The 16,765-nt window shown below is 43.3% G+C and overlaps 1 protein-coding gene and 1 non-coding gene across 2 annotated transcripts in view; one reads left to right on the top strand and one right to left on the bottom strand.

Annotated features, from left to right (window-relative positions):
- Positions 1-495: 495 nt before the first annotated feature.
- On the bottom strand, positions 496-579 carry Trnas-gga. The gene is given in 2 exon segments: positions 496-530; positions 540-579. It is a non-coding gene; the product is annotated as a tRNA-Ser (tRNA).
- Positions 580-5,705: 5,126 nt separating this feature from the next.
- Positions 5,706-16,765, top strand: part of LOC124550692 (cuticle protein-like) — an 80,878-nt gene continuing 69,818 nt past the window's right edge. Inside the window, exons 1-3 of the mRNA XM_047125416.1 lie at positions 5,706-5,850; positions 11,062-11,208; positions 13,131-13,447. Coding sequence (XP_046981372.1) covers positions 5,836-5,850; positions 11,062-11,208; positions 13,131-13,447 — 479 coding nt within the window. The 5' untranslated portion in view covers positions 5,706-5,835. The remainder of the gene's footprint in view (positions 5,851-11,061; positions 11,209-13,130; positions 13,448-16,765) is intronic.

Raw genomic sequence — 16,765 nt, 5'->3', positions numbered from 1 at the left:
CAGAATGAGACATTCACTCGGCAGCGGAGTGAGCGCTGATACGAAACTTCCTGGTAGATTAAAACTGTGTGCCGGACCGAGACTCGAACTAGGTAACTTCGCCTTTCGCGGGCAAGTGCTCTACCAACTGAGCCACCCAGCACGACTCACGGTCCGTCCTCACAGCTTTACTTCTGCCAGTACCTCGTCTCCTACCTTCCAAACTATACAGAAGCTCTCCTGCGAAACTTGCAGAACTAGCACTCCTGAAAGAAAGGATATTGTGGAGACAGCTCATTCATTCAAGTTGCTTACAATGAAAATATATAGAGGCATAGAAGAAAACTAAGGAACCGTTATGAGACGATGAGTTTGGCTTTAGGAAAGGTAAAGGCATGAGGGAAGCAGTCAAATGGTTCAAATGGCTCTAAGAACTATGGGACTTAACGTCTGAGGTCATCAGTCCCCTAGAACTTAGAACTACTTAAACCTAACTAAGGACATCACACGCATCCATGCCCGAGGCAGGATTCGAACCTGCGACCGCAGCGGTCGCGCGGTTCCAGACTGTAGCGCCTAGAACCGCTCGGCCACCCAGGCCGGCCGCAGTCCTGACGTTTTGCATGATAGTGGATGCAAAACTAAACAAAAAATCAAGACAGGTCATAGAATTTATCGACCTGAAAAAGGCCTTGTACAATATAAAATGGCGTCCCATGTTCGAAATGTGACTAAGGTATAGGGTAAAATGGATAATGTTCAATATGTACAAGAACCAAGAGGAAATAATAAGAGTGGAAGACCAAGAGCGAAGTGATTGGGATGGGGAGGTTGTAAGACAGGTACGTTGTCTTAGGACCCTACTGTTCAATCTGTACATCAAGGAAGTAATGAGGAAAATAACCGGAAGTTTCGGGGAGTGTGATTATAATTTCGGTAGAAATAATATCAATGATAAAATCTGCTGATGACAATGGTATCATAAGTGAGAGTGAATAAGAACTGCAGAATGTGTTGAACAGAATGAATAGCCCAAAGAGGACACACAATGGAATGGGAGTCTACCGAATGATACGAGAGTAATGAGGAATAGGTAAAATTAGATTAGCGGTAAAATTACCATCAAAATTGGGAACCACAAAGAAGGTGAAGAGAAGGATTCCTACTGTCTTGAAAGGAGGACATAGAAAGCAGCCGAGCACAGACATAAAGGGCACAATAAAAGAACTCTATCCCCAATTTACGGAATAAATCTATGAGAATGTACATTTGTGGTAAAGACGGGAAAGAAGAGACTCGGAGGTTTCGAGCCGTGGTGCTACAGAAGGATGTTTAATTTCGGTGGACTGATCAGATGAGGAACGAGGAGATTCTCCACAATTTTTCCTTGAATGATTCCAAACGGCACACTCAGGCAGTTTATCGCTCTGTGACACCAGGAAATGTATATCTCGTCGATAGGTCGTTTGGAAGGAGCGCCGAGTTTTGTAAATAGAAGAATGGGTACTCATCTGAACATCTGACAAATGGACATTCCGTCACCAAAACATCCAACTAAACATTGCCAATTATGCACTTCATGCTGCATCCACCACCACAACTTGAAATTTTTCTAGCTCCCCATGAAAAATTGAGAGAAATTTGATTGAAATTGTTTTGTACACAATTTAGAAAGAAAGTCTTAATTAAAGACTTAGTGCTGTATATTTTGGGAATATAAATAAATAAATTATAGAAATAATACCGTTTCTTACCTTTACCTATTTAAGTAAATATTACTTCCACGTATTATTTGGTAAGTTTCGGAGACAAATATTTCACCCAAAAATGTATATTCCCTAGTAATTTCTATGGCTACAAGATGAGGGGAACACTGACATTCGTTACTTCTTACTAAAGCTAATACTAAGAAAGGAGCTGAAACAGCAGTCACAAAATTCTTCCAATTTTACAATGACGTAAAATGTCTGTAAGATAATTAACCAATGTGAGTGTATCAGACAGAACACTGCTTATAAAATATTCGCATCTTATTCATGATGCGCATTAGTGCACATTTCTTTTTGCATTTACTGTACATCAAGCTTCTATTCGTCATACCAAATAGAAGCTCTGTCCAGTCATACTGTCCTATCACAACTCCTTGGGGCACAGCTTACGTCACTCTTATGTCTGATGAACACTGGTCAACCAAGACAACTTACTGGGTTCTGTTACGTGCAGCGGCTCGGGTACCTGAGAATAAATTCCGCACTCTTGGGCGTTCAGTGGGAATGTCCTGTGGGGCTTCCCGGAAATCTAGGTATACGGCAGCTGTCTGTTTCCCTTGATTCGCTGTTCACAGAATATCGTGCGAGAAAAATGAAAGCTTAGTTCCATACAGTGAAGCTTTCTCAATCTGTATTGATTTGTGGGCAGGAGAATTCATGCTTCGAGAAAATTCGTTATAATCGGTCTTAAAAATTGTTCAATAATTCTCATGCATACCGGTGTTAAGGAAACTGGTATGTAATTCTGCTGGTCCGTTCTTTTACGCTCCTTATACAGAGTCACCTACCACTTCTTCTTGTTGCATGTAACTTTGCGACGTGCGATAAATTCGCTGTAAATGCAAACTGAGTACAGGGTCAATGCCTAGGAGTAGGAGAGACTGGGGAACATTTACATGGATTTCTTTCCAGAGTTTTTTCAGTTTTTTGGTTAGATTTATCATGTTTAAAGTTGTTTGTTCTTATAACGTGAATGATAAGTGTAATTTGGTACATGTGCATCTAACTCGACACCACACTTAAGAGTGGAAAATAATCTTATGTAAGTTCGAGTGCGTAAACGTTACCCGGGTATGGAGAGGATTTACGCACCTAAGGAGTCACTTTCACGCATCACACATCAAACAATAACGAGTAAGCAAAACACGCAACTGAAATTTTCAAAATATCAAGATACGTTTTTCTGGCAGTAAACAAATGCCGGACTTCTAACTGTAACCATAATATCGCCTACGTAGAACTCTGAATACTAATAAATGGTCTTTTAATCATCAGTGTTAGAGTTGCAATCTATGCACAAAAAAAAAAACATGTTTCCTGTGGCACAGTCGTTGTGAACCCACCTTTGACATCTAAAGCACTGGCGTTATTCTTGACTTGTTTTTGATTGGTTATATCGTTTCAATCAGAAATACAAAGGTGTTTTCTTTCTCTTCATCAGACTGTTGCGAGTTGTAAGAGAAAGGGAAAAGAGCTGAATGGAACATTTATTGAGACGGGGTGCTAGCAAACAGACACTTTGGAAGGACTAGTTTGTGAGAGGAGATTGAGAAGAGCAACGAGATACATGATGGTGGACGACATAAATAGGAAGGTAAAATACATGGGTCTGGCAGAGGATGGCAGAAGACAGGAGACCATAGAGGCTTTGGACAGATCACTAATAATGACAACAGAAGGAGGTCGATCGAAATTCTTGCTGTTACCAATATTTTCCCCTTATCGGTCCTTGCCCTTACAGAACTTGATCCTTATGTCTCAGATTTATCAGACTGAAATAAGTTTTTTTAGCAATTTCTTGTTTTTATTCATCTACATCTACCTACATCTACATGGATACCATACAAATCACATTTAAGTGCCTGGCAGAGGGTTCATCGAACCACCTTCACAATTCAGAATTATTCCAATCTCGCACAGCGCGCGGAAAGAACGAACACCTATATCTTTCCGCACGAGATCTGATTTCCCTTATTTTGTTTCTCCATGTGTAGGTCGGTGTCAACAAAATATTTTCGCATTCGAACGAGAAAAAAGGTGATAGATATTTCGTGAGAAGATTCCGTAGCAACGAAAAACGCCTTTCTTCTAATGATGTCCAACTGAAATCCTGTATCATTTCTGTGACAGTCTCTCCCATATTTCGCGATAATACAAAACGTTCTGCCCTTCTTTGAACTTTTTCGATGTACTCCGTCAGTCCTATTTGTTAAGGATCCCACACCGAGCAGAAGTATTCTAAAAGAGGACGGACAAGCGTGGTGTAAGCATTCTCCTTATTAGATCTATTACATTTTCCAAGTGTCCTTCCAAATTAAACGCGGTCTTTGGTTAGCCTTCCCCACAATATTTTCTATGTTTCCTCCCAATTTAAGTTGTTCGTAATTCTAACACCTAGTTATTTAGCATGGCTTTTAGATTAGACCGATTTATCGTGAAACCGAAGTTTCACGAGTTCCTTTTAGCACTCATGTGGATGACCTCACACTTTTCGTCATTTAGGGTCAACTGCCACTTTTCTCACCATTCAGATATTTTCTCTAAATCGTTTTGCAACTCATTTTGATCTTCTGATGACTTTATTAGTGGATAAAGGACAACGTCATCTGCTAACAACCTAAGATTGCTGCACAGATTGTCTCCCAAATCGTTTATATAGATAAGGAACAGTAAAGGGCCCATAACATCACCTTGGGTAACGCCAGAAATCACTTCTGTTTTACTCAATGACTTTCCGTCAGTTACTACCAACTGTGATCTCTCTGACAGGAAATCACAAATCCAGTCACATAACTGAGACGATATTCCATAAGCACACAATTTCACTACGAGCGGCTTGTGTGGTACAGTGTTAAAAGCCTTCCGGAAATCCAGCGATACGGAATCGATCTGAAATCCCTTGTCAATTGAACTATTTTATGTCTTCAGCTTTTTGGACTACGCTACCAACTGGCGATGTTCTAAAGCTTCCCTGACATTTATGAGCGCTAATTCCCTGTTTACACTGTGCAAAATAGTGCATAAGAGTGTGTCAACAAGACTGCTTAAACGTGTCTCGTCGCGAATATTGAATTAGTTACGGTAGTAACTTTTAAGCCGTCACGTTATAAAAATGTAAATTTTAAAGCAGAATCATCTACTGTAAGCGAACATACATTTGTCTGTTCTCAATTCTAAAAGATATGTTCCCAAGGAATTTCGATATATGAGACAGCAAAACTTGCTCACCTAGCACAGAAACACAAAAAGTTCCTGCAATAGCGGACACACAGCTGGCTCCACGATGTACATGTGGGTCCTCAACAGGTGACAGTATTAATCTTCCATCGCTATTTTGACGATGATTGATGTGTTGAGACCGTGGATGCAATAATATAAGGTATATAGCAACCCGCCGTGTCGGTAGCGCCGTAGGAAAAATGGTTCCCGAGAAAAGTGCTTTTCGTAAACGTGTCCATGCGTACAAGTGCCACCGTCTCCCACACTTCCTGTAAAACAGGAGAATCTCATGAAGACTGGGTGACTAACTTGTTTTTTAACACTTTTGAGTTGCTTTTCAGTGCCGTGGATGCCTATTTCTAAGTCCTTCGTATTGGTCAAACGATATTGCATCACTTTACACTGCACAGCTTTTGCCTGTTCAACAAATCATGTGCGTATCCGTTTGTAATAAGGGAACCCACCCGTCTAGTCGGCATCTCCAGATGGCGTGACCTTGTGGCCGTATTAACTCGGCACCGTGCTGTGTCGTCCAATGGCAAAAGTGCCCACCGGCCGTAACTCGTGCTCCCTTGCCGACAGGGAAGTATGTGTGTGTGTGTGTGTGTGTGTGTGTGCGTGTGTGTGTGTGTGAGTAAAGGTGCGCAAAACGTCCGCGGAGCGGCGCTGGTGGGCGGCAGATTTCCGCGACGGACGACCACGTGGTCCCGGGGCCAGGATTCCTGTATAACCCGTCGCCGGGGCGACAAAGAGAAAGAGAAAGGAAGGGGCGGAGTATAAAAGGACCCGCCGCGAGCCGCTCAGCTACATCAGTCCCGCAGGGCAGCAGTGATCCGTACGCCAACCACCCAGCCAGCAACCACAAACCATGAAGGCCGCTCTCGTAAGTACACGATTACTCGCTTCAATTGACGGTTGCTACCGTCTGGTGCACAAATACTGTTTCACGTTCCTATACTTAAGCTTCATCTTCCAGGGGTACATTTGCGCTGTCGTTACATAGGGTACTGCAGACTGTTAACAAAGTTCTAAACATACGAAATAGGTTCTTCGATAAATAGAAGGCCCGAAGACTTAAAGTAGTAGAACCCGGTACTCTGATCTGTACGGCAAATGCTCGTCGTAAACAAGTTTCATCAGGAGAGCCCCATGCAAGTATGACAGGACCGCTCATGTTCCCTCTCTCTCTCTCTCTCTCTCTCTCTCTGTCTCTCTCTCTCTCTCTCTCTCTCTCTCTCTATATATATATATATATATATATATAGCATCACCACGGTTCCGAGAGTTCCGGAACCTGTACACAAAATTGCTCATGAAAACCACACATTGCATGTTGTACCACCATACAGCATACAGCGATACCTTCGGTGGTGGTGTTCTAGACTGCAGTGTACACCGGTACCTCTAATACCCAGTAGCACGTCCTCTTGAATTGATGAATGCCTGTATGTGTCGTGGCATACTATCCACAAGTTCATCAACGACTTGATGGTCCGGATTGTCACACTCCTCAACAGCGATTCGGCGTAGATCCCACAGAGTGACTGGTGTATCACGTCGTCCATAAACAGCCCTTTTCAATCTATCCCAGGCATGTTCGATAGGGCTCATGTCTGGAGAACATGCTGGCACATATAGTCGAGCGATGTCGTTATCGTGAAAGGGGATCGTTCACAAGATCTGCACTATGGAGGCGCGAATTCTCGTCCATGAAGACGAATGCCTCGCCAATATGCTGCCGATATGGTTGCACTATCGGTCGGAGGATGGCATTCACGTATCGTACAGCCGTTACGCCGCTTTCTGGCACCACCAGCGGCGTACGTCGACCCCACATAATGCCGCCCCAAAACAGCAGGGAACCTCCACCTCGCTGCACTCGCTGGACTGTGGGTCTAAGGCTCTTTGCCTGACCGGGTTGCCTCAAAACACGTCTCCGACGATTGTCTGGTTGAAGGCGTATGCGACAGTCATCGGTGAAGAAGACAGCGTGATGTCAATCCTGAGCGGTCTATTTGGCATATTGTTGTGCCCATCTGTACCGCGCTGCGTGGTGTCGTGATGTCGAAGATGGACCTGGCTACGCACGTCGGGAGTGAAGTTGCGCATGACGCAGTTTGTTGCACATAGTTTCAGTCGTAACACGACGTTTTTGAGAGACAACTACTGTTCAGAAATGAGAGTCTCTTATCAAGTAGTATGTGAGATGTTATCTTGGTTGAGGGTCTTTGACTTGTGTTGAAATAACTGTATGCGTGATCCTGTGAAGGATGTTGCCACACAAAAGCGCAGGCACGCAATATTAACAATGATTTCAGACTTTTAACTATGACAGTAAAGTACTGCATGAAAAAAGTGGCAGAAATATAGTCCGATCCTACAATTAAAAGTAAAGCTACGACTGGCAGCTTTTCCATGTGTTCATAAACGTATATTTTAATACCCTAACAAACCAATAATATAGTATGCGATTTTTACAGTACGGATGATTCACATTCAATGAGTCACAGTTACAATCCGTCAATTCATATAAGTACTTCGCCAGCACAATTGGAAGGGATAGGAAATGGGACGATTACATAGGCTGATTGGTACCATACTGATGAAAATACAATAAGTCTATAAATGAGAATTTTTACAAAACACTCATTTGACCTATCTAATTGTTAACGTGTGGAGGCCCCTACTAAACAAGACGAACAGCGAATTTTGAACATACAGGGTATCTCAAACCGTTTGGGTCAAATTGAAACTGACGGTAGAGGATCCACAGCCCATCATATTGAGACAGAAAACCAATGGCCGGAAACGCATTTGCGTTGTGTTAGGCACATACACAGCCTACACTGAATAAGAGCAACGTAGCTCTTAATAACTGTTGAAAGCGACAGTTGCCATTCTCAACGCATGCAATTCTTGAAGACTGTGCCCCTTGCTGTCCACTAAAGGATGTGGTTTCAACACGACGTTGCACCAGCCCACTTCGATGTTAACCTGTACCTGAACAACACGTACCCCCATCATTTGGATTGGACTGTCCCAACGCCACCGAGATCGCTGGATCTCGCACCTATGTCACTGCGTCAAGTCGTTGGTGGATGAAAGCCCCGTAGAACCGGATGAAGACCTCGTTGCTAGGATCCAAGCTGTCTGGCTTCTGCTACAATGGACACAAGGGATATCTGAGAGAGTATGGCAGAACTTCATGTGCCGCCACCATGCATGCATTCAGACTAGCGGTCGTCACTTTGAACATTTACTATGAGCTACTTTGTTCTCAAGCGGTGTATGTCCATATCACAATAAATATGCATTTCCGACCTTTGGTTCTGTACATCAATATCATCGTTTGTGGACCTACTACCACTTAATTCGATTTGACACACAAGCGTTGAGACACTCCAAATACAAAGAAGAGCAGCACGAACGGTCGCAATTTGTTTGACCCAGGGGATGACGTCAAGGAGGTTGCGTAAACCTGGCACTGGCAGACACCTGAAGATGAGCCCCAAGTATCCCGCCCAAGCCTACGAACAATTAAGTACCATAATTCGGTGAGGAATCTATGTTTATACTGCCTCATCCAAAGTGGTGACACTGGCTGAAAACTTGAACGATCCCGTCTTCTTAGGAGAGGTGCCTTGATACCAAAAACGTCATCCTTCTGTTTGATTGGGCCTAGGTGGGACGACAAACCTATAACGAACGAAGGAAAGCTGTTTTTTGTGCTTGCAAAAAGATCTTGGGGCTGAAGATTCACTTCCTCAGCAGCTGACCAGAGACCTACGATTCGACGTCAGAGACTTACAGCAGGCTGAAGAATACATGATTGTACAACTCCGGGGCGCGGTCGTCTCAGCTCCCATTATTCATGTTCGGACATCTATCATTGCTTTTAGACAGCACTCTTTAAAGACGCCAACGGTTATCGCATTCGGCTCCAGCCACCTGGTGTCTCGTTACAGTTTTCCTATCCGTTACCTTGTTAAGAGACTCGGGAAGACACCCTCAATAAAACGACACCTATTTGATGCGGCTCGATGTTACAGACTGCTGGATGTTGCGAGTCATCTTCGACATCACTATGTGGTAAAAAGACCCCGCAACAGGCCGACCATTGTAGCCTTGACCGAAGAGATTGATTTCTCTGATCTTTCACAAAGAAAGTTTTCGGCCTACCGTATCTACAATGTAGATGTATTTATCTATCATGTGACATTATTACAAATCTCACGAATGGCCGTGAGCTACGTATATCATTGCTAAAGAAACGCCTGGGTTACAAAAATACTTGGCTCAACTATCAGTCGTATTCTGGACGTCCTCAAGTTGCCCTCTTAGCAATGAGAAGTAGAAGAAATGAGAACAGTGAGAATCTTCATACCAGTATAACGAAATAGATGAAGTTAAAGAATTCTGCCACCTAGTCAGTAAAGTAACTCATGACAGACGGAGCAAGGAGGTCATCAAAAGCGGTCTAGTACTGGAAAAAAAGGGCATTCCTGGCCAAGAGAAGTCTATTTGTATCAAACATAGCCTTTGTATGGTAGTGAAACATGGACTGTGGAAAAACCGGAACAGAAGAGACTTTGAAGCATTTCAGAGGTGGTGCTATAGAATAATGCTGAAAATTTGGTGGACTGATAAGGTAAGAAATGACGAGAATCTCCGAAGAATCAGTAAAGAAAGGAATATTTTCGAAAAATGGCAAGAAGAAAAGACAGGGTGATGTGGCATACATTAAGACAAAAGGGAACATTTTAATGGTACTAGAGGGAACTATAGAGGATAAAAACCATAGGGGAAGGAAAAGACAGGAATACATCCACCAATAATTGAGGACATACGTTGCAAGCGCTAATCTGGGATGAGGAGGTTGGCACAGGAGAGGAATTCGTGGCAGGCCCCATCAAACCAATAAGAAGACTCATGACCTGTTAGTGGCCATAGGTCATATCTGCGCTACATGTTTGGGTGTCTACTTTTCTGGATGACAATCACCCAGGATTTTCTTGTGTGGTCAAAGCCAGTCAGTTTTTCAGAGATGTATCGGAATTTCTTGAGAGCTGAAATTGCAGTATCTTCCCAGACATCCATCGAATAAAGAACAATATCAAATTTGTTAGATTTTATGCTCGTAGAATCCGCAGATGGTGGTTTTATAGAGCAGAATCGCTTAAAATTTTAGTAGTCTGAGAACGAATGAACAGGAAATCGTTGACTGCTTTGAATTTTTCTGAATTTCCAGTAAGTGCTTGCTGCTTTCGCAGTTTAGTTGAGGTATGCGACTTAGGACATTTTGAAATTTGTGCTAAGGTGTTATGGGACCAACCTGCTGAGGTCATCGGTATGTGACTAGGGAATGGCAGGCAGAAGGTGGGAGTATTCCTAATCTTGCCTATCTATTTTCTTGGTGAGAGGGCTGTTATGGAAGAAGGGGCAGCAGTATTCTGCTGATGAAGAAACCAAAGATATTGTTAATAACGTAGATGCCGTGGAGTCTCATGTAGAGTCACATAGCTTCTGTATGATGTACAGAGCTTTGGTCAGGTGTTCCTTACAGCCAGACGCCCTACCTAAGTAACTTCTAGATAGGTACGAGTTTTTTTCTTTTTTTGGTTAAGGTGACAATGATGAATGGAACCTTATGGAGCCCAACATTCAAATGACGAATGGAAGTAGTCAACCATGCTAAACAAATTATTTGTTAGAACATGTTTTCTTAATTTCCTTTTTCTGTCGGAGGCGTATCAGCGATAAACATGATAAAAAGCAGAGGAGCCAAGATAGAGCCTTGTGGAAGACCAATATTGAGTTCCTTTTGCATGATGTCCTTACCACTAGAGCTCTGAATGAATGTGAATTCTTGTTTAAATTGTTCTGTTGAGGTGTAACAGAACAGAAGAAAGAGTAGAAGTTGAATTTAATGGCATTAACAGGAACTTATCCTAAGCAGGGTCAGCATCCAGTTTGCCGCTGGACTTTGCCACTGTATATGATTGTGTTTGTGCACTGTGCTCACCCTAGCTATAAGTCGATTGTTGATTATTTCACGCACGTAATGACCAGAGGTCGCCATTCTTTTCTGCTGCAGGTGATCCTTTTCGCCGTCGCCGTGTGCGCCCAGGCTGTTGAGAACAAGGAGGCGACGGCAGAAAAGAAGCAAGAGAAGAGGGGACTGCTTGGTCTGGGATACGGTGGCTACGCAGCTGCTCCGGCCTACGCATACGGCGCTCACTCGGTGAGTACAGCAAACACTGACCGAACACCTGGCGTGTCAAAATGTCACGCACCACTTTACTAGTCTCAATAAATACACTAATAATACAGCCAAATTCCAATTATTTTTGTCAGTTTAGAATTGAAATCTTCCTCTCCTACATACAATCGGAGACATATACCATATTTTCGAACCATAGATCCAGTACAGTCACAATACATTGAAGGTATTCCGTCTTTTCTGAAACTGATTCTGGTTTCCTTCCCCAACTCTTTGTCTCATATTCTTATCGTACTCTTTCCCTTCCCTTATTTTCTCATTACACTTTACTTCGCTTTACTTTTAATTCTCTTTTCCTTCTCATTTAGCACATGTGTATACTCTTTTTCACTCCATTTACCTAGGCTTTTGTTCTCGATTGCTTCTATTTTCTTCCATTTTAATTTCAATAAACTTGGGCTTCTCACCATTCTTACAATCGTCTTGTAATTATGAGCTCGATCACGATATTTCACTAACATCCCTGTCAGTAACAAATATGTTTGCAACTTCCAGCTGATAACAATTCATCTAAAAAAAGAAAACTTGTCGATATGCGTCCAGAAAAGCTGTATTCCCATGTTCGAGACCAGTTTATACAAATTTGTATAGTACATTAATAATAGGAATACGGAGGAAGAATATATATCAGCACAGCATATAATATTCTTCCTTACTCAAAATATTCAAAATGTCTTTCTTCTGTATTGATACATGCATCAAATCATCATGTATTTGAGTAACGGATGCACTCATAAAACCGGGAATTTATAAAACGCAATGAATACTTTAGCTGCCATTGTGCACTGACATACATCAATTGGGAAAGTTGAAAAATTGTGCTGAACCGTATACGGCTGCAGGATCAAGAATGTTGTTTGTTCTTTCAGACATGTCCAAAAGAATAGACACCACATATTGTGACTGGTTTTACAGACTTCCATAACCAGGCAATAAACTAACTCTACATCCTGTATCGTAGTTTGATATATGAGAGCGTTCAAGTGCCCCAAACAGTAGAGATGTGTAGGTCTTGAGAACATGAAGAGCTTGGAACACATATACCTCTTACTCTCCGTCTAACATGGAGCCTCTTACATAGAAGTTGACGGTTATTAACATAATTCTATGATTCACTATCGCCAGCTCCAATGGTAGGGGGAACATCTCATCACAGAAAATTATTATATACCAGTATATAATGAAATTTCATGACTAGTAATAGAAAATGAGCTGCTCCAATAGGGAAACAGAGTGAGTACAGACCTATACTCAGATACAGATAATTTCGGACTAACTGAAACTTTTAGCTACACTTTGCCAGCTCACGCCAGTCTGCCACCTCTCAACCTAATCTAGGTAAAGGTGTTTACTAAAGATCAATATGTCAGCACCACTTATTTTTCATATTGACGAACCTTTGCTTTTCTAACTCTCAACAAAAATCTAACCTTTCAATGTAACCTACACGTCTGACCACGGAACAGGCTAGTCCGGCACCACAACCTACATAACAAAAAGATAATATTTATATATACAAATACCATTAACAGTATTTCGCTCTCCTTCGTTTCAGCAGCTTATGACATTATACACTACATCATTATAACATCAAAAAACGAATGTGACTTCTAGTACTGGTAGGTTCAAATGACCCACAATTTTCTTTCTCTCTCTATTACTAGTATGTCCCGAAAGTAACGCAGTACTCTTTGATGCTATTTAAGTGAAGAGTTAACTCTGAATTATAACTTTCTACTTGTTTCTTATAGCACATCACTGTTAGCTACGAACAGCTGGCAGATAAGTAATTCCTCGTCAATATCTCAGCTACTCAATCAAATCTTAGATCCAGTTTCCATACAGAGAATCATTGCGCGCTTACAATTGTTTTGCTTCCTCAGATTGGCTACGCCGCCCCTGCCGTCAGCTACGCCGCCCCCTCAGTGAGCTACGCTGCCCCCTCCGTCAGCTACGCCGCCCCCGCCGTCAGCTACGCAGCCGCCGCACCTGCCTACACCGCCTACACGGCCGCCGCCCCCGCAGTTAGCTATGCCGCACCCGCCGTCAGCTACGCCGCCCCCGCCGTCTCCTATGCGGCTCCAGCCATCGCAAGAGTAGCCGCCGCCCCCGCTGTGTCCTACGCGGCTGCCCCCGCTGTGTCTTACCATGCTGCTGCCCCCGCCATCTCTTATGCGGCACCTTCCTACTCTTACGCTAGGTGAGTAGTTTTCAGTCTGTAAGCTAATGGGAGACGACGTTTGGTCTGAGTAGTCTTCAGGCCGAGTGAAGTATTGTTTTTATGATTTCAAGTCAGTGGTATGTTAACGTAACAGTTCCCAAATTTCTAGCTAACTATGATCACTGATAGCTTGTGTCATTTTGATGGCTACGTACTAAAGGACTTCTTTTGAAATATAGATTATTTGTGTCTCATACTAAGATACTTTTATTTCGAGGAGGGAGTGGGGAAATACAGTTGGGATCGTTAGGACCGTAATTATGCTTAAAAATGGACCATTCTGTAGGTAAAGCATTCTGTTGTTCTTGAAGTTAGCTGTCACAGACACTGATGAGACAAAACGTTATGCCCACACTCCACCGTGAGGTTGAATGCCTCATGGTGATGTTTCAGGCACGTGAGGCAGTAAGGAAAGAATATAAATGGGACAGAAACTAATTGGTAGCCATTATGGCAAAGACAGGGGCCGAAAATGTGGAAATGCACTGATATAAGCGGTTTTGACAAAGGGTACACTGTTGTGGCGCAGCAGTTGGAAACGGGAATGTCTGAAACGGCAAATCTGTTTGTCTGTTGGCTTACTACTGGCGTACGCACCCAGGGACGGTGATTGAAGGACAGTGAAACAACGAGAAGGCTGTATGGTATTGGATGACCACATCTCATCACAAAATTTACAGGTCGGAGTATCCCCCACTGTGTAATCCAGGACTGGCAGCAATCTGTGGCAGATCTGACGACAGAATACTGTGCTGGTCCAGGCACAACCGTTTTGGAGCACATCTTTCAAAAGCCATTCTTGAACACTGAGTTCCACATCAAACGACCCCTACTTGTTGCTGTGTTGACCCAACGACTTCGTCAGTTATGAGTGCAGTGGGCACACCATCACTGAGTTTTCACCGTGTATCGATACAAACGTGTCGCCTGTCAAATGAATCGGATTTCTTGTTGAGTCCTTACACGCCGTCATCCAGCCGAATGGCTGCACGAGACATGCATCGCACCACAGATGCAGGCCGGTGAGGGCAGAATTGCGCTGCAGTGGTTTCAGGGGCATTACAGTCAAACTCACATTGATGTCTTGGCCATCAAATGTGCCTCTTTTATACCCATTATAACATATATCATGCGCTGGCTGCATGATTGAAACCCCCATCCCGTAAGTTGCGGGAATTGCTTGATCTGTGCCTAGACATCTGGTGCCACATACTTCTGGAATCCTGTAAAGGACTTGTAGAATCCATGCCAAGCAGTATCTCTGTTTTACCATTTTTAAAATGTGGAATAATACGTTATTAAACAGGTGGGCAGAATGGTTTGGATCATCGGTGTAGCAGTAAGCCTGGGACGCTTGTGAATAAGCAACCAACGAAATAGAGGGTAAAATGAACAGTTATAATGCCTATGTTTTGTTAGAGGTCGTTGAGTGAGAGTTCTAGGACAACTTACTGTTGAGATTTCTTCTAGCCATAGTTTTGGGTGATTCTCTTCCATCGCCTCCAATGCTTTTCTCGCTGCATGGTTTCCCTATGAGTGGGACTTACGAAAATTCAAATCGGAAGCATGGAGCTATGCGGAGACATGACAGAGTGTCGGAAAAGAGACATCGTGGGTCAGCGTGCTCGTGATGGCACCGTTAATGAAGTATCCAGATTTGATGGTGTATCAACGATGTGTGCCTAGCGTGTCTAGAAGAAATGGTGTGCCACCTGCAGCCATTTAATGCGGCGTAAGAAGAGTGGTCTTAAAAGTGCATTACCCAACAGGAACCACTGAGGAGCAACACGCCTTGTCGATTGCAATTTCAAACCCGAATGCGGCTCAAGGAGTTTCGGAAGAAACGTTTCGAAGGAAAATGAATACCATGGGTATCATGAGTCGGCTATCTCGCGTAAGGCCTTATCTGATAGTGGTATGCAAAAGTACGAACACCTTCAGTGGGCCAAACAACACAAAAACTGGACACAAGCTTATCTGAGGTGTCTAGTGTCGTCCGATGTGTAGTGCTCTTACTTTCTTTCCAGATAATGCACTGGATCGATTGCCCCACGGCCCAATTAAACGTTTAACCCACAATGTGTAGACAGTGTAATTCAGTCCGGAGCACATTCTGTTATGTTTTGGAATCCACTGATTCGGCTCACACACGACATGTACCGGGATTCATTTTCAACAGTTTCGGTGACCAAGTGTTGCCCTTTCATGTACACGTTAATCACGCTCCCGTCTTCCAACATGAGAACAGAATTGTTCGCAGAGATGGTTCAGATGGCTCTAAGCACTATGGGACTTAACATCTGAGGTCATCAGTCCCCTATACTTAGAACTACTTAGACGTAACCAACATAAGGACATCACACACATCCATGCCCGTGGCAGGATTCGAACCTGAGTTCGAATGATGAGTTGCATGTATACGATGTTCTTCCATTGAAGACTCAGGCAACTTGCAGCACCCAATCGCAAAGAACATTTTTGGGACTACACTTCAGCAAAAAAGAAGACGGACGGCGACTGAATTATCATAATGGTACGAAAATCAGTTGAACTACATGTACAGAGAAACTAATTCTAACAATTTCAGAAAAATTGTATGATTTAATGCACAGAAAGAGCTTCACAGAATGAGCAGGTCAGTAATTTGTTCGTCTACCTCTGTCCCTTATGCTTGGCATTGATTCATAGAATTATTGGATTCCACCGGAGGGATATAGTGCCAAATTATATTCGGCTCGTGCGTTAGATTTTCAAAGTCCCGAAATGCTGGGTGGCTTGCCCATGATGCTCCAGACATTCTCAGTTGGGAAGAGAGAACCGTCGACCTTGCTAGCTAAGGTGGTGTTGATCAGCGCGAAGACAAGCAGTAGACTCTCTCGACGTGTGAGGGCGGGTATTACCTTGCTGCTTGCTGAAATGTAAACACAGGAAGTCCTACCAACAAGAGCAACATAACAGGGTGTCGAACATCGTCAACGTTCCGCTGTAAGCATGCCAAAGGGGTCCGGGTAGGATAATAAATGCCACCCCATACCATCCTGTTGTCGCGCCATATGGCGGGTGACAGACTGGTATCCCAACGCTGTCCAGGGGCGTCTCTAGACATGTCTTTAGCCAGGAATCTCAACGACTGGGGTAGAACTATCGTCATTGACTGGTCCAGCTTCGTACTGAGTCACAAAGGCCACGGAAGAGATGTTTGGAAATGTTGCAGACAGCACTGGGGTATCAACCTGACTGTAACATACTATACTGCCGGACAGCCAGGTGTGATGGTCTGGGGTGCCGTTTTCCCAG

Source organism: Schistocerca americana, chromosome 9, assembly GCF_021461395.2.
Source record: "Schistocerca americana isolate TAMUIC-IGC-003095 chromosome 9, iqSchAmer2.1, whole genome shotgun sequence".
NCBI lineage: Eukaryota > Metazoa > Arthropoda > Insecta > Orthoptera > Acrididae > Schistocerca > Schistocerca americana.
Note: the sequence above shows the minus strand (reverse complement) of the source record. Positions and strands in the feature narration are given on the sequence as shown.